The 21,722-nt window shown below is 40.4% G+C and overlaps 2 protein-coding genes across 2 annotated transcripts in view; one reads left to right on the top strand and one right to left on the bottom strand.

Annotated features, from left to right (window-relative positions):
- Positions 1–11,740, bottom strand: part of LOC119721587 — a 97,266-nt gene extending 85,526 nt beyond the window's left edge. Inside the window, exon 1 of the mRNA XM_038191666.1 lies at positions 11,659–11,740. The gene's annotated coding sequence lies outside the window, so the exon portion shown is untranslated. The remainder of the gene's footprint in view (positions 1–11,658) is intronic.
- On the top strand, positions 5,290–20,635 carry LOC119721297 (developmentally-regulated GTP-binding protein 2-like). The gene is made up of 13 exons (XM_038191303.1): positions 5,290–5,535; positions 6,427–6,515; positions 7,135–7,206; positions 8,772–8,861; positions 9,870–9,930; positions 11,711–11,801; positions 13,484–13,556; positions 13,964–14,054; positions 14,894–14,991; positions 18,088–18,253; positions 19,512–19,570; positions 19,699–19,752; positions 20,315–20,635. The coding sequence occupies exons 1-13, from the start codon at positions 5,472–5,474 to the stop codon at positions 20,399–20,401; spliced, it is 1,095 nt and encodes a 364-aa protein (XP_038047231.1). The 5' UTR covers positions 5,290–5,471; the 3' UTR covers positions 20,402–20,635.
- Positions 20,636–21,722: the final 1,087 nt, after the last annotated feature.

Genomic DNA, 21,722 nt, shown 5'->3' with positions numbered 1-21,722 from the left:
AAAATAGCGCAGGGGACACAATCTTCAACTAACCACCATTTGCAAGGAATTTGCTCCACACAATGTGCAACAAGTTGTGATAAATCGGGTAAACTAATTTGTACTACGAATGTCAGAAGACATATAAAATAAAAACCACAACAGCAACACGTGGGGAAAAGATAGATCTATATAAACACTTTGATAACAAGATTCGAATCAGCTATCACGCGCCACGCATAAACGAGAACTTATCAAAGATATTCGGGAGCGGCCATTCGGTGCTGTACATCGCGTGTCAACATCCAAGTGAAGTCTGTTTGCATTCCCATGTTGCTTTTCAATTGTACCTACAAGGCTCGTTGCTTCCGATACGCATGACAAGGTTGCATTCGGTAATGGTAATTCCATCCACTAATTGATGCGTTTTAAGGATGTGACTGGAAATCGGGAGGATCTCGCCCGTTAAAAGAAAAACCTTTTAAAACGAACTAGGGCGGGTGAACGTGTTAAGTATTGGCGGGATAAAGTGGATTTTTTCTTTATCACAAAGTTTTGTTTAACAAGCCCATACAAATATTTTGTTCATAATATCTGATGTGCAATGATTCTTTGAATGTATACCTTATTCATATAAGAACACGGAAAATTTGTATACTGGCCTGATGCCTTAAATGTATATGCCAACGCGGAAACATTTGTCATCATGTACATTCGGTATACATTCATCGCCCATTTGAGATGTTTATGTCAAATTCGATTACAGAAAAAACATGTATATCAAACTTCGGCGGGTTGAAGTTTCAAGTATTGGGAACTGAAAGTATTTGTGTCCACTGATGTGCACCTTTGCATGCAATCGTCTATTATTCGCGCAGATTCGGCGATTAGAGCGACTGCGTTTTGACAACCAGATTCTGACAGTCGGGCGCCTTCTATCGGGTCTTCTGTATAACCCGTTGTCTTACAAGCAAGCAAGGTACTCAGCCAAATTGGCCAATCAACAGCTTAGTCCACGGTCATTTCTGTTCGAAATGACGTCACAGTTTCTAAAATCGACTCCGATTGGCTTGCGTGCGGGGTCGCATAATGTGCATACTATTATCAGACGTTCGTTCCAGATTGTGGCTTAACACGACTCCGATTCTCAGACTACCAAAATTGCAGAAAATTCATGTGAACTACTGACCTAATGGTATGCGAAACATTCGTCATTATTGAAATTCGGCGCGTTCAATCGCGCTCATCTCCCAAATTGTGAACTTTTCACCGAACACTGATGAAGCCGAAATACGAAGAAAGAAAAAAGGAGGAAAACACGGAGATGCAGACCCCGCGAAATGTTTTCCATGTGACGAATGGACGAGCGATGAATGACATGCTGACGTATGAGGGATTATGTTTTCATACCAGGAAATCCATTTCATATCGCGCACTCGCTCGCCGCAGTGACCCGGGCCGGTCGCGGCGAGGCGGGGGCGGCCTCGTCGCAAAGTGACGGGATGCTGACGGGTATTAACGGTCTGGCTTGAGGCGGAGGAGGCCTCCGAAGGGTTCGCGTAGTCGAGTCCATCACAAGTCAACTCCAGTCCCAATTCAAATCACAAGCTATTCAAAAGAGCTTTGACAAAAGGCATTCCATTGTTATTGCTTACCCGTTGTTTCTGGAATTGTGACTGGTTTCGTATAATGGACTTGTGACGGACTCGACTAAGGTTTGTTCCTGAAATGACATCACACTTTTGCTCATGAATATGGAAATTTGGATCAGCATAAAAACCACAAACTCACCCAAACACCCTTGAAAATGGCACAACGAAAAAAATGAAGGTTAAATGGGACACAAGGTGCATTTTTCAAGAACTGTATTAAAAACAATCCATTGCATGGGTCCTTTAAAGAGCAATACAACGACTGTCATTTATTGTTCATTCCCGAATCACAAAAATGAATTACAATATGGAAATTTAAACTGCAAGTCTAAAGGACGATAAACCTCAGATATATACATTGTTGTAGTTCTACAGGAAGCAAAAACTCTAAGCAGTCATTTCACGATAACTGCTTAAAAGCATAGGCCCGAGTAGTCTTGGTCCATGCCTGGATTTGCTTTTACAGCCGGTCCGTGACAAGCGAGGTGGCTATCAATGAGATAAATCAAAATTGTTCTTGGGAATATTGGCAGCGCTACCCAGGAAATTTCTGAGAGTTATACTCACGCACGCTGTATTCAGCTTATGCATGCGCGTGGGGTATGTTCGGAATTTCATGGGCAGCGCTGCCAATATTGCCAAGACTGCATTTGATTCATCTGGTTGATCGAGACCTCCACCGCCACATCAACTTTACCGCTTTTATGACTGGACTGGCTGCAAAATAAGGGAATAAAAATTAAAATCCGGTCTTGAACCAAGGCTAAGGCCTGAGGGACATTTGTGTTAGTTCACGTTTATCAAGGAACTGATGACGGAATCGAAATAATTAGTTTCATGGAAAAATAATATATTTATATACATTATTTTTATTAAATTTAGATTTTTTGAATTACATTTTGCTATAATATTCAGTGAAAGAAACATTGATATTCTTTATAATGAAAAATGCGGATGTTTTGATTTTATTTAATTATATTTGAAACAAAAATCTTATTTAATTTCTTTTGTTTATATAAAAACATGTGTAATTGTGTAATATGTGTTTTAAAATGCGTAATTGCCACATTTTAGCATTATGCATCTTAAACAGATTCCTTCCCCAAACGGGCCTCATTTTAAGCTGTCCATTTTTAGGATATATTACCGACTTCAGCCAAACATGCATGAAAATTACTGTACAAGTCTGAGCTGCATGCAGCCTGTCTGGAAGTAATATGAGCAGACTATAACTCATCTGTCTAGAAGCGCCCGATCGAGACAGTCTGGGGCCTTGTGTTTCAAGAGAAGATGCAGTGATTTCAGCCGATGTATTCTGTACATCGTCGGCATTTCCTATAAGTGTTAATATATCAACAAAATGAAGGAGCTCATTTTTATTTTTTTATCTGTGTTAATTACACAAGACATGTTGCTATAATGCAAATCACCCTGTCGCCTGCTGGCGTCCATAATTATTTGCAGTTATTGGGCCTATATAGGCCCCTATTCAAAGTACGTTCGGTATATTTGCGAACTGATGGAGGAGCATTACAGATCTACCGGGGGGGGGGGGGGGGGGGGTCTAAATCCCTCCTTGTTGGACCGAAACAAAATCCATGCAGAAAAACGTAGCACATGCCTGCTAACCCCCACCCCATCCCGACAGCCTCCCCCACCCCTTGAGTCGAAGCCGGATACGCCCCTGGGCAGTGCACTTACATTAAATCTCATTCATTTTCAAGCTAATCAATTTTATTGGCGATTTTTTTTGTAAATTATACTTTGATTTCTTTTGTTATCCATCAGTTCATTTAGTAGGCCACACCTTGATACTTTAGTGTGAGGGCGCCCTCTGCCCAGCGGGTTGATAAATATGTCATGTCGGTTCAGTTCGAGTGTAACTATTATGTTAGAACTGTTTTAATATGGTAGAATACACTGTCTTGAAATATATAATTATCAAGAAAACCCTACAGAACCTGATATTAACCTGATCTTGCCAACGTACGAAGAGGAAATTAAATTCCCTAAAACTAATTAATTTAAGACTCCCCTTGTGTGTTTGGTACGTCATAAAACACGCAGGCCCATCGCTAAAATCCTTTACATTTGTCATATTGTGATCATCATTACAAATCTCGACGAATGATACATGTTCATAGAGCTACAGCTATGTTGAATTGTTTAATCATTTAACAGTAGCTAGCTATGGGCATTCTGCACTCTCATACGCGCCGCGCGCGACGTGACCAGAATGAAAACGATGAGGGCGCTCTGTAAAGTTAACAGGCCCGATATATTTCCCCTAGGCCTGCTGCCTTTAATAATTGATCGTCGAACTGTACGCCGCGCCACAAAATTATTTACCGAAACACTCAATGCTCAAATTCAAAAAAAATTCTACAGTCTACAAAATGCTGGAGCTTAATTATAATAAGCGCAGTTTTCATTTGGCTGGGGTGGGGAAGTGACGTTTTGGCGTGTACATAATTACTTGGTAAAGAAAACTAAGTCAAGGAGTAACTTTTTTTTTAAATAACAAGATTGGGTCAAGTCATTTAAACCTTAAAATATAAACAGATAGTTTAGCAAACCAACAAGCAACAAGTTCTTATTTTAGCCTTTCCGACAGGACAAGAAACGTATTTCAATTTTAAATCTCATGTTTTTTTAAAAACTGAAGCTCGACCAAAATACGACAAGCCGTCTAAAATGGAACAAATTGGCCTCTTATATACATGGTTGCTGTGGGCCTGCAGCCCAGCACACTACTAGTAATAATAGTACTCCAGCCAATGGACGTAATTTCACGTAATGCTAGCGCAACATCGTCGCAACATGTACACGAATGAGTTATTGTTTTGCGAACACGGATTCGCTCTAGGTCACGATAGCTGCCATTATAGCTGGCATGGTTGGGCCTACAATTTTTTGGTTGTCATCCGCATGGGGGTCTTACGACGCCATTAACCTTTTTCGTGTGTTTAAGACAACTTCAAAAACTCAAGCACAACTTACGTTCGAAGTTCCACACTCTCCATCCAAACTTAACTCCGAATCCATCAGCACAAGACACTCATTGCCTCATTGTCTATGCATAACTTGCTGTTGCTGTGATTAAGTTTTCCTTTCGCATGTACAGGCCGCCTGACATCTCTGACAAAATAATAGCTTTGCGAGTTTGCGCTGCGCTGCGGAACGGTTTATGCAGCAAATCGCCCAGCAGACGATCTCCACGCGAGCTCCCATTGGCTAAGAAAGTTTCTGCAAGGTAGGGCTCTTTCATATGCTAATGAGCTGACGTGCCGGGGTTAAGAAACTTTTTAGCCTTTTTTCGAAACTGCGGCTTCAACTTGAATTCAATCATGTTTTAGGAGATTTTTTGGCCCCGACGTCCGACCTGGGGTTCAAGTCTGACTCAACATATGTCCATATATATTCTGCGTCTTCAATATCATAATAGCAGATTAAATCTTCGATTGTTTTCATTTAGTTTGCATATTATTGAAGCTTTGAAATTATTCTGAAGCCAAAAATGAACTCGGACAGCAATAAAGCCGCCGTTTCGGAAACCCGCGAAGTTGCAATGGTCAGGTTGAGGGCGCTATATAAGGTTAATGGACCTCATTATTCTTTAATAAACTTGTACAAGTCAAGTACCTTTTCAATGACCCATCTCACGTGCACAACACGCGTGGTTGTTGCCTGACAAGCAGAACAGATTTACTAAGAACCACAGGCCAAGTCTATTCGGGAACCACACCGTCGACTTCTTGAGAACTCGAGTGAGAACTCTATCGCTGACTGTTGTTTTTTTCATTTTTGGGGCCTGGCGGCCATCAAAAGTTACCTTTGATCATGGGGATTTTAGAGAAGATAGCAGAAGTCGAGAGAGAGATTGGAAGGACTCAGAAGAATAAGGGTAGGTGTATTTTTTATCCAGTGCCTGATTGTTCTAGACTTTAGCGCTGCACCAATTTCGTGAAAAAAATAGAATAGGCTACACTATTTCATGGACACATGGAGCTATGTTTTGACAAAAGTTTGGCAAGTTTATGCTACAACTGCAAAAAAGCTTTGGACTTAGTAGAAGTTTTTTACATTTGATACCATGCAAATCAATGTGTTTTCGTGCATTTGCGGTGCGTCACGGCATGCCATGGTCACGGTGATCGCCATCTTTATTTTCATGTTGAGTTTTTTCATCTTTGTCGTCACTTTTAGTTTTATCCCAAAATTTCCCTAAAAAAATAAAAACTGTGCCCTCTATCAACGACACTCCTAAATGGTTTTAAATGTCGCTAAACTAGTTTGCTATAAGTCTGACAATCTAAAAATGGGGATATAGGAACAGGGCCCATAACTTCACAAACGCCATTTTTTGGGGGGGGGTGTCACTCATTTTAGGTTAGCCTGGTTATCTTGGGCCCAACTTATCACCTTCTTAACATTTGGACATGGTCTGGCGATAGGGCCCAAGTTTGAATGTCAGACATGGCTTTTCAAATAATCAAAAAGGCATATATAGCCCTAACAGTCCTGAATCCTCCAATTTCAATACGATTTTGCACACCCCTAGGGAGTTAGGGTTAGTAAAATATATTATATTTAGTAGTCTGATGTTTTTGTTGGAAAATGGTTGGGTCGTTAATTATTTGAAACGCCATGTCAATGACATTCAACTTGGGCCCAGACTATGTCCAAAATGTTAAAAAGGAGTTAAGTTGGGTCCAAGTTACTTGGGCTACTTTAAGGTGATATTTTTTAGGATTGATGTTGATTTTATTTCATATTTTGTTTTCCTTGACTTCAGCCACTGAGTACCATCTGGGTCTACTGAAGGCAAAACTTGCCAGGTATCGAGCACAGCTGATTGAACCCACGACCAAAAGCGGTCCTAAGGTATTTATCTTACTTGCATGGGTGACAATCCCTCATTCCACCCCATTGAAGCATGAATAAGGCGAAGTAAAAAAAAAACATGTTTAGCGTCCCCGCCCGCTTCCTTTTTAGAGGCCGCCTCCTTTTTTTTTTTTTTTTTTTTTTTTTAAAAGACAAAAATTGATAAGTTTTAACGATCTCTGACGAAAGAAATAGTATTTTTAGACTTTTATACTGTGTATAAAGCTGTGGAAATAGTCAATGAGTCCAAGTGGCGGCCATTTTGAAAAAAGCTGGTAACCATCTTGAAAAATAGCCCGGCCGCGTTGTCTTGAAAAATGTGTCGGGCGGCCATTTTGAAAAGAAAAAAAAAAAAAAAAAGGGCCTCCTCCTTCCTTTTTGTCAAAGAGGCAGGACGCTAAACATGTTTTTTTTTTTATTTTGCTTAACACTCTAGAATGTTCTTACCACTGCTCGATCCGAATATGTCTTCAGCGTTTTCTTTGTCTACCCTTCTTCAGGCTTTTGAGCCTTGCACTTGAACCTTTTTGAGAAACCTTTCATTCATTACCTAAAATTAACATAAAATAAAGCACATTTTAGTGTTTAATGTAAAATTTTAACTTGTATCGTCCAATAGGGGGAAGGCTTTGATGTGATGAAATCTGGAGATGCCAGAGTTGCTCTGATTGGTTTCCCATCTGTTGGCAAGGTAAAGTCACCAGATTTTTTTTTTTGAGGAAGTATAGCCCAGCCCTTTACAGTACATTGGAAGTGAAAGTACATAAAATGTGCCGCTGAGTTCATATAAAGTGCGATGAAAACAAATTGGGGAACTTCTATCGGAAACATTTAAGGTTTAGAGTTAAAAAGGCAGTACATGCAAAGCATTACTTTAAACTTTCAAATTCCCCTAAAAAGAAAACAACATTGCTTTGGCAAAAAAACAAAAAAAACATGTTTAGCGTCCCTTCCCGCTTCCTTTTTGGCCGCCTCTTTTTTAAATTTTTTTTTAAATTTAGTTAAAAAAAAAAAGCCCATATAAAGCTGGTATGTCATTTCCTGAGTCCAAGTGGCGGCCATTTAAAAAAAAAGCTGGCTGCCATCTTAAAAAATAGCCTGGCTGGTCATTTGGAAAATGGGTTGGGCGGCCATTTTGGAAAGAAAAAAAAAGAAAGAAAAGGGCCTCCTTCCTTTTTTTAAAAAGGTACGACACTAAACATGTTTTTTATTTTACTTGGCCTTACATAATGTGTTGCCAATTCGGACGATTCACAATGCAGTGCGCCACCAAGAATTTGCTACGGAGAGTTCATTTTTCCCAGTGCATTGTGGGAGATGGTCGACAAATTCGATGCGCGGGACATTTGAAATTGTTAGTTTTTTCGGTCAGTCATTTCTTTTCTTGTTATCAATATGGCGTTTTTGTTAGGCGGCAGAACGCTATGCCCCAATCTATGACATAATTAGCTCAAGTTGTCTACCGACACTCATGCAAATGGGCCATGTTATGTCGACCGTAAACTTGAAAAATGGACTCTCCGTGGCAAACTCTTGGTGGCGCACTGCATTGTGAATCGCCCGAATTGTATTCCTTGTACACATGTACACGTGTTTGTCATTTATATACTGTATTCAACTTAAAATTGAAGGTTTTGTTCGCCTTAAAAAAGTAGATTTTGTTGGTAGCCCTTTAGAGATTAGTTCTTAAAGGGAATGTACATCATTGGCTTTTGCTGTAATTTTCAGAAATGAACTATTTGATGGATTAGTATAATAGATCAAATATTGTTACACTGACATTTTTGAAGTTTTGTGTTTGAAAATGCTGGAAAAGCCATGGAAAAAAAAAATGTTCAAGTAGTCTGGTTCCCTGACTCCACTTAAGATGAAATGGATCAATTTATAGATGCCGGAAAATTGTAAGGTAACGGAACCAGTCTAGCTGGCCTGCACCCGTTCATGAACATGTAACCAATAGCAAACAAAATTTTGACTGAAAAAATTGGTAAATTTGGAGCAGTAGATGAAAAATAGTTAGGTTTTTCCAACGGTGGTCGGCCAACCACAGTTGGAAATTTATACAAAAATACCATTTTCTTGAAAATGACTTCACACCAGGTGCCATAATTTTACAGGATGCTTTAGACTGTCATTAACCAACATCCTAGTAAGGTATTTCGTAAAAACTTGGTAGTTTTATTTGTTGATGTTTGCAAATGTTGTATATTTCCTTTAAGCCATATAACATTTGTGATTGTTACCTTCATGTATTAGTCCACTCTTCTGAACACACTCACCAAGACGCACAGCGAGTCGGCATCCTATGCTTTCACCACCTTGACCTGTATTCCCGGGGTCATTGAGGTGAGTCGAGGTCATTGTTTCCCCTCAAGTTTATGGTTACTTTAACCCTAACTCCCTAGCATGATTTACTAGGAACCACACCCATCCTGGCAAATTCCTACGCCCATATGGGAAACTGCGCACACATATTTCTGACTTTGATTCTGGAGGTGTGCCAACCCGATGTAAAAGACTGTCAGTTTAGGGGTACTGTACCCATCCTGACAGATTCCAACAAAACATGCCGTTGGGGTTTGATGGGTTGAGTTGTGTCAGGTTTAATGAATCACTAACCCCCTAGTAGTTCCCCAGGACTACCCTACTATAAATCTAACAGAGTCTGACAGTTACCCATATGAGTTTCCTGCTCAATCCAACGCAGTCCCACACAATCCAACTTGCCAAGTTGTTGGGTACCTGAACATATCAAATGACTGGCATGCTCAATCCAACAGAATCCAACTGGGCCTTATTTTTCTGTTTCCTGCTGGATCCAACAGAGTCCAACTTACCGTTATTTACCAGTACCCAACAGAAACTGACTCTGAATGTTTTCAGTAGCATGCTGAATCCAACAGATTTCAACAGGAATATATACAAAGGGTTTACTGCTCGATCCAACAGAATCCAACAGAAGTGTAAAATAGTTGGATCATGTTGGATTGAGTAGGGTTAGTGTATTAAAAAAGTGACCTTACTTGACAAAAGTGCCTTTAAATCTATATCCACACAGGCTGTGACAAACCTTGCACTCTGTGGTTTGGGTGTGTTTGTACTTTTCAGAAAGAGCGTTTACAAATAGTTTTTTCTCTTTTAAGTCTTTGTGGACATAATTGCCTTAATTAGGCAGAAGTAAAACAATGCGTTATGACGTTTGGTTCGATATGTTTTGGCTTGTTGGCTTGTTGTCTCTATCGAATGCCATTTTGAGCCGGTGTATCGACTCACCACAAAGATATTACAGAATAGTCATTGAATGTTAAAATTTATTTTTATGCCATTTGCTTTGTTGCTTATTTTTCCCCTCAGTACAACGGTGCCAACATCCAGCTGCTGGATCTTCCAGGAATCATTGAAGGAGCTTCTCAAGGTGACTTAAAAAAGAGTTTATTTGCCGAGTAGAAATTGCTTGATAAAACATTCAAATGAGTAGCTATAAGTGCTCTTAGTCTTAAAGAGGTTGTGGAATGCTCGAAGACATTTCCGTCATTTTTTGGGTATATGTAGCCTAAGGTGTGATGAAATAAAAACGACTATTGTTTCTGTCATGAAATGAGTACAAAGGTTACTTTTGAGAGTTATTTTTCAGGTCCTGTTTCGACCCGAACGTGCAATTTGTAAAAAGTCGTCGTTGCGGGCAGCAAACAAAACACAGCAAATCGTGACGTAATAAACAGGACTCGTTTATGCTACTCTGCATCGGGAGTCCTGTTTATTACGTCACGATTTACTGTGTTTTGTTTGCTGCCCGCAATGACGACTTTTACACAAATTGCACGTTCGGGTCGAAACAGGCATGACAGGACTTGAAAAACAGCTCTCAAAAGTACCTTTTGTACTCATTTTATGACAGAAACAATAGTCGTTTTTATTTCATCACACCTTAGGCTACATATACCCGAAAAATGACGGAAATGTCTTCGAGCATTCCACAACCTCTTTAAAGACATCATAGTTGTAGTCACGTCCTATCAAAGTCGTCACAAGTCCTCTGTTGGCCCTCCCTCTCTGGCTGGCAGTTTCAACAAGGCCAGCCCAGCAGTCAAAAATAAATACAAGTGACTGTTCTTAAAAAGTTGAGTGCTCCCTGCCTTCACAAAGCAGGATTGACTGGCTGTGATTGTTATGAAACCTGATATAACTATGCTTTGGCTGCAGGAGATTGATAAGCCAGCTGTGCCTACCAGTCACCCACTTTTGTCTGGTGATGGAATTTGACTGCCACAGTGCTTATGAGAAATATGGTTTGACTGTTGGAGTGCTTTCGAGCGTGTTACTCTTGACTTGCTACTCCCGAGTGCAAGAAAATGTTGTGTGCGCATTACTCTCGGTGCCTGAGTATTCTCCTGGCCCGAGTAGCTTACTTAACTCAGCACTGAAATTGAATAAGGCAAGGAACTTGGCCACAGTGTCCAAAAATGTTGTTGTGATCAATTGACAATTGTGTAGTGATGCGTGACTGAAATCAAATGAAACTCATAGGGGTTGAGGCTGAGGCTTAAAGCTATAGTCCATCATTTGCAGCCATCCGAAAAGTAACTGGCGTAATTACTGTTGAAAAACACACTTGGTTGAAAGATAGTAAGGGAACTAAACTCCCTGTGAAATTATTCTTTCTGGGAAGCGGTCATTTTGAAGTAAACAACGAAAGAAGGCATTTCCAACGGTGCTTCTTAAGAAGCACCGTAGGGAAATTTAAATTAGTAGTTCGTTTTGTTATTCAGCGCAGCGCGCACAAGTATTGGAACGACGCACATGCGCGCGCGGTTGTTATAATTCGTCGGATCAGTGCGCGACGCCGCGTATAGCTGCAATTCAAAACAATTCAAAACATGATTCAGTAACTTTTGATTTGAAATTGAGATCTTAGAATGCTGCTTTTCTCGGAATGTACAGCTGAAGCTTAGCTGAAACTTCATCAGGTTAGTTGCTCAGTATCCTTCATTAGATTTTGAACACTTGTGTTGCTTCAAACGAACAAAATGCACTAATTACAAATGATGGACTATAGCTTTAAGAGTATCTGCACAACCAACAATTTTCAAAATTGACCTCATGGTTTTGTAGTTATTTCAAAAGTAGTCAGACGATCACTTACTGTAGAAACCATTCAGCCAGCAGCTTTTTATCCTGATTTGTTACTTGACAAGGTAAGGGTAGAGGTCGTCAGGTCATCGCCGTGGCGAGGACGGCTGACGTGGTCATCATGATGCTGGATGCAAACAAAGGAGATGTACAAAGGTTGGTTTCATGCTATGTTTTATTTTATTTTTAATTTTTTCTGTGATTTAAAGGCACGCAGGGACATTGGTAATTATCCTGACATACCTGCTGTATTAATGGGAAAATCCTTGCTCAGAATGAAAGACTTATACCACACATCCTGTGAAATTATTCCTCCAGAAATGGTTCCAATTATTGGAAAAAAGGTGGTTAAAAACAAGTGTGCCTGTAGACAATGTGCATAAAGTGGAACGTTGCTACACTGAACACCCCTACTCTGAGCATTCGGCTTTACTGAACATCGTGCTTGGCTGCTGATTTTTGTGTATGCTGTTGAAAAATGTTAGCAGAAGAGCCACAAGTGACTATTATTTCCCCAAGGAATAGAAAGGGAAAGCCGACCATTGCTATAAGTAGTAAGCTCAAAAACTGTAATTGTATAATTCAATAGTTGGCACGCGTTCATACTCATCTTTCAGTAACTATCAGGGCTTGCAGGGTGAAGTTCTGAAGGGCACTATTTATTGAAAAGTGAGTACTGGAGCACCGGTAGCTTAAAAGCACTATACTGAATGATCATTATTACGAACAATTTCTGTGGATCCCGCGATGTTCATTAAAGCGGCGTTCCACTGTACATTATGTGATTTCTGTGTGGTTTTTTTTCAAAAATATGTAGCGGTCACTGAGGTTAACTTTTCAATAGGTTAGTTGTTATGCACCCTATGTAGGATTTCTAGCAATGTTGTTGCTTCAGACGCAACACCAGTGTTGTAGTCGAGTCACCAATGTCGAGTCCGAGTCTCGAGTAACAAGCCTCGAGTCAGAGTCCGAGTCTCGAGTCATAAGCTTCAAGTGCGGGTCCGAGTCTCGAGTCACAAGCCCCGAGTCCGAGTGTCGAGTTACAAGCCTCGAGTCTGAGTCCGATTCTCGAGTCACAAGCCTCGAGTCCGAGTTGGAGTCACAAGCCTCGAGTCCGAGTTGGAGTCAAAAGTCACTTGTTCTTAGTTCCGAGTTGGAGTCAAAAGTCACTTGTTCTTAGTTGTTCACCAAACTAATCAAAATGTTTTCAAATTTTTTTAGAGGAAATCCCACTGTATGCAGTGTACCTTGTGTGTGTACATGTTGTTTAGACCCAAAACGTGTTTTCCTTTTAATTCATATCCCTAAAAAAAACCTCTTCCATGATACCAGACACTTTTTGGCATGACACCGGGGCCTGGTGCTCGTCGTGCAGGCACTAGGCGTGCGTGCGCTGCCCCCTGGATGTGATTTTTCGCGTCGCCGTGTTTTGTCTATGAAGTAAAAAAGAATGCTACGTTTGTCACACAAATACGTAACGTTATGTTTTTTTCTTTTAATAAAAAATTTGTGACTCGAGTCTCGAGTCACCAAGCTCGAGTCCGAGTCATCATGGTCGAGTCTGAGTCCGAGTCATTTTCTAATGCGACTCCAGTCACGAAAAATGTGGCTTGAGTCGGACTCGACTCGAGTCCTACATCACTGCGCAACACTTTACAAAGAGCAAATGATCACGTGTATCTTTATATGCACAAATCTGCAAAAGATCGTGTGTTAGCATCTCATGTATGTGGATATCTCAGTTGGTACAACTGCTGAACAAGGCCCAATTTCATAAAGGATTGGTCCCAGGTCTCTGATACATTCTTTGTTTGTTTTCCTTGCGTTCTTTTGCCCAGGCAACTACTGACGCAGGAGCTGGAGACTGTCGGCCTGAGACTGAACAAAGCCAAGCCAAACATATACTTCAAGGTGAGATTGCTCATAGCTTTCCTATCTCTGTGTTTGTGGAGCATTGCATACTAACAATATCACTTTTCAAGTGAAAAAGGTTTAGTACCAATAGTAGAGATATCATACAGTATGTCCCAAAAAAAGTATCCGTCTGCCTTTTTTTTGGAGATAACTACAAAGCCATGAAGTCAATTTTGAAATTTTTTTTATTGTGCAGATACTCTTTATCCTTGGCTCCCATCCCTACGAGTTTCATTTTGTTTCAGTCACGCATCACTGCACAATACTCAATTGATCACAACAACATTTTTGGACACTGTGACCAAGTCCCTTGCCTTAATCACTTTCAGTGCTGTGTTATTGATGAATTGTGAAGGATCTTGCAGAGTTCGGTTTTTCATTGATTTATATATTTATTTATACAGATAAAGAAAGCCGGGGGTTTATCGTTCAACTCCACGCTGACGCTCACCAAGTGTAACGAGAAGCTTATCCAGTTAATCCTACACGAGTACAGTATCCTTTACTGGCAGTGCCAAGATACGTTTGATTTATTGCCACCTCACGGCGTAGGGCTCTTTCACGACCCAACCTACATCCGGGTACTGCAAAGTCAGTGTCTCTTTTGTAGTAGGCAAGCCTTTAAAGCTGTGATGGGTGACAAAAACTGAGAAAACACGAAGCCAACACCGAAGCCAGTGCAGGTCGGCATGATTATGACAACCATATTACTGCAATGATTAGTGGCTGAATATGGGAAAACTGGATGGTTACGTGGTACTTTGGCGTCATACAATAGGCCTAAGACGTAATGACGTCATACTTTGTTTACATGTGCACTTTCCTATGTAGTAGACGGACCCCACTTTATCTGGTGTCCCGACTTCGCTCCCATAGGAAAGCGCATATGTAAACAAAGCCATTACGTCATTACGTCTCAGGTCTATTGGAACCATAGATTTGAGCAATTTTGTTATTTAATTGTTTCAGGCTTCGTAACTGGTTGAAAAATTATTAAGGCCCCCCAAAAAAATTTCTTCCGATTACATGGCATTCAATAATAGGGTAGGTAAGTAGGGATTTTTGGCCAATTTTTTTTGTGTACGATCATATGGAAGCGTCTGCATGTAGTCAAGGGTAAAAGGTAAAAATTGATGGTTTTACGTGGTTTTATTTCTCATTTCCCTCCCAAAAAAATAGGATAGGGGCTGTCAGAATAATGTAGGTAGGGAAACTGGAAGCAGAACAATATTTTTTTTTTTGGCCTGAGCTGTCAAAGTCTTCTAAACATGCAAAATATGTAAATCGGTCACAATTTTCAACGATAGGGTTTTTTTCCTTAGCTTTTTCCTCAGAAATTTTCAATGCCGAGGTTCTATTCAGGGACGACTGCACACCGGATGAGTTCATAGACGTGGTGGTCGGAAACAGAATATACCTGCCTTGTATATATGTGAGTACGGGAGAAAACTGAATTTTCGCATATACGTCGTGTACACCGAGCAGAATTGCCATTCATACATATGAATAATTAATTAGCCATAATTTAAAACCCTTTGACCTATAGTCATGAAATTTCTTGGGCATGTTTAGGAAGAGTTGCTCTATGCATGTGGTGAGTTTCAAAAATTTTCGTCACTCGATGGCCGAGATCTTAGGGGGGGGGCGGAATCCGCCCCCCCCCCCCCGGCTGAGAGATGGTCAAAATAACCCGGCCCCTTTAGGGTTAACACAGCCCCAACATATCTCACGTAGGATTGAGAGTCTGAGACCAACCAGTGTGTCGTTGGCATACCGATCCATCGCATTGGCGTCAGCTTAATTTACCACTTCGCGTGGGGATTGTTTTTTGCCGAAAATTTTGATTTTCGCAAAAGGCAAAATTTTCCAGCCAACTTCTGATACACAGCCAAACGCCACAAATACCGATTCGCAAGAGTCATTTCAACAGTATTTGAACGATATTTCTTGCCGAAACCTAAGTTTCAATACTACGGGGTGTGCACTGGAGCGTAAATTGTCAAACAATTGGCCGTGCTTAACTCCTTAAGGACGGGTTATAATGGGGACATTCCTCCACACATAGAGCAAGTGGCCCGCATGACTGCACAGCCTTTGTGTGGTAGCGGGACTGCACAAAAGCAGCAGCTGTGGAACTACCCACTAGCCGTGTGCCACGGCATACCACAGCTGGCAACTGCATTCCAATGAGGATTAGCGGCCGCGGCCATGACCGCTTCCCGTGCGCATGGGGTTAACGGCCAATTCAAGATCAACCCACGGTCCGCCTCTACAGACTTCACGGACTTTGTGTGTGTGTGTACAAAACGCACGAGGGATTGGCGTGTTTAGATGTCACCCGGAGGCGGGTCGATGCAATCTTGACTGTGTGATCACACACAGGCAATTGTGTTGGATGCAATAGGTATACATCATGTGGAATACGCACAACTAATAATTATAATTCATATATTGTAGCGTGGTTAGGTGCCGCAGCGAGACAAACAAATAACTTGGTACAGAGCGAAGATGTAATAGGCTTCAAGTAAATTAATTTATTTAGAAAGATCGGATCTGTCTACTTATTTCTACTACTAATTACTTCTAATTTTAGGGGCAACTTAGCGCTATGATTCAAGTTCTTTAAAGCTATAGTCCATCATTTGCAGCCATCCGAAAAGTAACTGGCGTAATTATTGTTGAAAACCTACTTGGTTGAAAGATAGTAAGGGGACTAAACTCCCTGTGAAATTATTCTTTCTGGCAAGCTGTCATTTTGAAGTAATCAACGAAAGAAGGCCTTTAGGAAAATTTAAATTAGTAGTTCGTTTTGTTATTCGGCGAAGCGCGCGCAAGCATTGGCACGACGCACACGCGCGTGCGGTTGCTATAATTCCACGGATCAGTGCGCGACATCACGTATAGCTGCAATCGGCTCAGTGAGAACGTGTCTCGGACGCTGAATTCAGGCCCAATTCAAAACATGATTCAGCAACTTTTGATTTAAAATTGAGATCCTAGAATGCTGTTTTTCTCGGAATATACAGCTGAAGCTGAGCTGAAACTTCATCAGGTTAGTTGTTCAGTATCCTTCATTAGATTTTGAACACTTTTGTTGCTTGAAACGAACAAAATGCACAAATTGCAAATGATGGACTATATCTTTAATTAAAGTACTGAATAAAGGAACTTGTAGAATAAATGCAAGGAAAACAATTCATTATGAGAAATTACAAAGGGCGGGGCTTGGTGATGGTTGCAGTGAGTGGGGTAGCTTATGGTAAAAGCACCATAACTCTACTCCCAACCCAGGGGGAATTAACTAAGTTGTCCTGCACTACAACTTACTTGGTCATTACTTCAAGGCTTTCCTTGTCACGCCCAGGCAAAACCTGCCCAGCCCTCCACAGACGACCTATCCCTAGCACAGCACCCAGCAGACTGAAGCACACATGGCTAGTTCAAATTCCATGCACATGGGGCTTACAATAGAATTATGCAAATAAGAGGCCTGGCTGGACTGATACACACTCAGCTCAGGGGGTGTGATGGATGAGAGGGGCAGGCTAAACCAAAAATAGGTGGGGAGTCGGGTTGGCGTAGCGGTACTTTCCCTGCCTTCCACCGCTGTGACCCGGGTTCGAATCCCGCCTGGGTCAATTTGTCGATTGGGTTTTCAGTCCCTGCCTGATTCCATGGGTTTTCCCCAGAATATCTTCTGGGCTTTTCCTCCCACCTCTAAAACTGCACTTTCTTCTCATTGTCTTCTCTCTAAGTTGGTGTGATGTTTCCCCTGGGATGCTTTACCAACTACAATGATACAGATACACTAATGACGAAAGGCTATTTTCATTACAATATGATGTGCATTAATTCGCAGTGACTTTATGTTGGTCATATTTCTTTTTTGACTCCGTAGACCTTTATCATGCTGCCACCATTTTAGTCATGTTCCCTGCATCCAATAACAGTACGGAATGATAATGCGTTTTGTGCAAAAAGGAACCAGACTTATTTTTCCTTCCAGCCTCGCTTTGGTTACATTGATTTGAATGGGAAAAAAATCAAGATGGCGGCAACACGATAATGGTCTATTGAGGGGGTACTCTTGCACCAAGTGTATAGCATGAATCATTTCTGGAGTATCTTCGGAAGTGTCTCCTAAATCAGCTCTTCGGTATCTTTTAGACCATCAGCCTCGGTCCAAAATTTTGGCCACCGATATCAAATGAGGGGAATAATCGTCATAGCGATTTTTGGCAAGGTATACACCTCCAGAGTTGGAAAATATGTGATAGCATTGCAGCGGTGGCAGCTTTTTGGGTGTTATCACCCTTTTTTTCAAAATGTCCATCAAAATGCTTGTTACCACTCTAGGGGCGGTATACCTTGCGCCTGCGCACTATAATCATTTATGCCCTGATTTGAAACTGGCCAAACCCCCAGGCTGATGGCCTGTTTATTGTGATCGCTTTCCTTGAGTATTTATTATAATTTTTTTTCAAGAAAAAGTAGCTTGATTGTACTTCCAATATTAATTTTTCAAAAGGTGTATAACAAGATAGATCAGACGTCCATAGAGGAGGTGGATCGCATTGCTCACGAGCCCAACAGCGTGGTCATCAGCTGTGAGATGAAGCTGAATCTAGACTACCTCCTGGAGACGACGTGGGAGTATCTCAGCCTTATATGCATCTACACCAAGAGGAGAGGAGGTAAGGTACCAGACCTTGTAAAGGTTTTGGCCATAGTGTAGTGAAGAATCAGCCAGATTTCAAAAATGGAAAAACAGAAACTTGGAATCGGAAGTTTTGAGAAGTTAACAGTGTCGCTACATGTATTTTGTGGATGTGAAATTTGAAATTCTATGGATTTTAAAATTGGTAACAGAAACTTGAACCTCAAATTTTGGGACTGAATTTTAAGATTTGGTATGAGCATACTGACCCATTGGTGGTCGGCAACAGTTTAACAAGAAAACAAATATGTATGTGTATCGAGGTTTGACTTTTTTTTCACAACCGGGCCACTGAAACAGACTCTTAACAAGCCCGCAGGCATTTTCACTAGCCCGCATGTTTTTCTTTAATAGGGTCTCATAAACAATGTGCATACATGTCAATCGTGTATCCTGAGGCAATCTTGTCAGTGTTTTTAATTAACAGATCTGATAATTTAACCCTAAACAGTTAATACAATTAAAGACAAATTGATACAGGTTTGCTTTCTGAATTTAATGATTCATTTTTTCCTGTCCTTTCACCTTTGCCATAGCCCAATCATTTTTGACTCGACAGCTGGGCTACTTAAAGATATAGCCCATCATTTGTAATTTGTGCTTTTTGTTCGTTTGAAGCAAAAAAAGTGTTCAAAATCTAATGAAGGATACTGAACAACTAACCTGATGAAGTTTTAGCCGAGCTTCAGCTGTATATTCCGAGAAAAACGGCATTCTAGGATCTCAATTTCAAATCAAAAGTTACTGAATCATGTTTTGAATTGTTTTGAATTGCAGCTATACGCGACGTCGCGCACTGATCGGACAAATTTTAGCAACCGCGTGTGCGTCGTGCCAATGCTTGCGCGCGCTTCGCCGAATAACAAAACGAACTACTAATTTAAATTTTCCTACGGTGCGTCTTAAGAGGCACCGTTGGGAAGGCCTTCTTTCGTTGATTTACTTCTAAATGACAGCTTCCCAGAAAGAATAATTTCACAGGGAGTTTAGTTCCCTTACTATCTTTCAACCAAATTTGTTTTTCAACAATAATTACGCCAGTTACTTTTCGTATGGCTGCAAATGATGGACTATAGCTTTAAGGAATAGTTCGACTAGCCCACCGCTGTTTTGCCTAGCACTTGGTTAGCGGGCTTACCACTGAAGTAGAACCCTGCGTGTACTCTGTGTGCTTTGGGTCAACCAGCAGCTCTGTACTTAATATCTAATTTGTTGTTTTCTTTCCTCTTTTTCAGAGAGGCCAGATTTTGAAGGAGGAATTATCATGAGAAAAGGCTGCACAGTGGAACACGTCGTAAGTACACTCATGTGAAATTTTAGAGGTAGAGTTCTGCACTACTGCTTTGAGAAAAACTCATGTTCAAAAACTGCACAACTTTTTGAATCTGCTGATGTAAATTTATTGTTTTTCTTCTTCTGCAGTGCCACGCTATACACAGAACTCTCGTCAGCAACTTTAAGTTTGCTCTTGTATGGGTAAGTCGTTCTCAAGAACTCCGAGCAGACTTTTACTCACATGTTAAGAAGTTGCAAAATGAAGTTTACAAAATACTAAACATAAAGACGTGCAGAAAATAAAGCTGTGTACTATTTTTCCGGGGAAGGGGTGTACTTTTGGTCACGTATTCAGACATGGGGGGAAAAAGAAGTTGTGGGTATTTCGGAACACGCTGTTGTGTGTTCTTGATGTTGCAGGGCCCAATTTCATAGCACTGCTCAACAGTAAGCAGAAAAGTTGTGCTTACTATAGCAGAAAATCATGCTGCTGCTTAAGCACTATTTCATGCTAACGGTTGCGCGCACATGGAGATTTCTATTGTTACGTCACTGATTTAAGCAAAGTTTTTTTCTAGGGTTAAGCCTGCTTTTGCTGTGCTTACTGCTTAACGGTCCCTATGAAATAGATGGAGGCTCGGTAATCACAAAGTCGGCTGTTAAGCAGCACTATGAAATTGGGCCTGGTTTAAAATCACTCCCTGGAATTTTTTTTCAACCTTGTATTTGTATATTTTAATATTGTATTTGTTTATCTTTGTAGGGTTGCAGTGTTAAGTACAGCCCTCAACGAGTTGGCCTGCAGCATGTCATGAGCCATGAAGACGTCATACAGGTCATGAAGAAATAAAAGATTCAGATCCTCGGATTAGAATTTAACATATGTGGGGTGTCAGTTATTTAGTTTAACAATACCCTTTCCTCTCTGGACTTGTCTTTATTTTCTCCTCAAACTTCCTGCTTTTTGCTCTAAGCTTGCTTTTACAATTTATCACAGCCCAAAAGTAAAGACACAAATGGAAGAATTAGATTTTACATTTTTTTGGTAGAATTCCTTCTTTTTATGGCCCAAATAAATAAATAAAATTTAAAAAAGGAGAGAAGCTAATTTACAGAAATTTGAAGCTACTAAGGTTTTGTGTACATTTGAGGGGGGGGGGGGGGGGGGAGCACAATATGAGGTACATTTAAAAGCTCACAGAGTGTGTAAGTATACATGTATACATGTAAGTACATATCAAGTACATGTACATTGTACTGGGATTTGGGGTAGTTTTCTCAAAAGTCTCTATGATAAATTATCACAGTTACCATAAAAATCTTGAACTTTAAAATGACGAGAAGTATGGATGCAGAGGTTTACGAAATAAAAAAAAAGACAGAAACTTTAGTTTTTCAGTGTTATTCTGTTCTTAATTTGTTCATCCAGTTTGTTTATCCAACACGCTTATACAATTTACATTAATGCCTAATACGGCAGTGTTTCTAATATATTAAACAAGGCCGGAACAGTTTTCAACCAGTTCAAAGTACGGTAGTGGACTCGCAGACAGTTTCTCGTGGACTATACACACTATTGTTCAGAAAGAATTCATGTGCGACTGAAATTATTAACCAATGAGATTCTCAATGCAAAAGCAATGCTGAAAAAATTGCCTTGCAATTTGACTGACAAAATACCGGACTTTCTATGGCATTCTCAAGAAATTATACTTGTACAAACTGATAAAGTCCAAACAAAGTTATTTTGGGCAAACGATAAATTTATAAGCAAGGAAATAAAGAAGGATATTTGTATTATCAAGCCCCTTTGGTACTTTTACAAGGAAACGTTCTGTTAAAAAGAATACACGAGAAAGTGTGGATTCGTAATTTAAGAAAAGAATCCACACTTGCGAGTGTATTCTTGGACTTAAACCATTGCGTCATAAGAAGTATTGGCATTAACAGTGAGTGGAGATGAAAGGACTTGAGAAAAATGTTGCAACCTGACGCCACTTCGGCGATTGTGTACAAAGTCTATGGAGAGTCAAGAATTTTTTTTAAGTATTTCCTAACAAAATTGGAAATATTTTTCAGTCCCAGATTCATGTCTTGTCATCATTTTTGCAATGAATGACCTTCATTGAGATGATATATGAAGAAAAAAGTGGCGTCAGGTTGCAATATTT

The sequence above is a fragment of the Patiria miniata genome, unplaced genomic scaffold (assembly GCF_015706575.1).
Source record: "Patiria miniata isolate m_02_andy unplaced genomic scaffold, ASM1570657v1 HiC_scaffold_13, whole genome shotgun sequence".
Taxonomy (NCBI): domain Eukaryota; kingdom Metazoa; phylum Echinodermata; class Asteroidea; order Valvatida; family Asterinidae; genus Patiria; species Patiria miniata.
The sequence above is the reverse complement of the archived record's forward strand: the minus strand, read 5'-3'. Positions and strand labels throughout refer to the sequence as shown.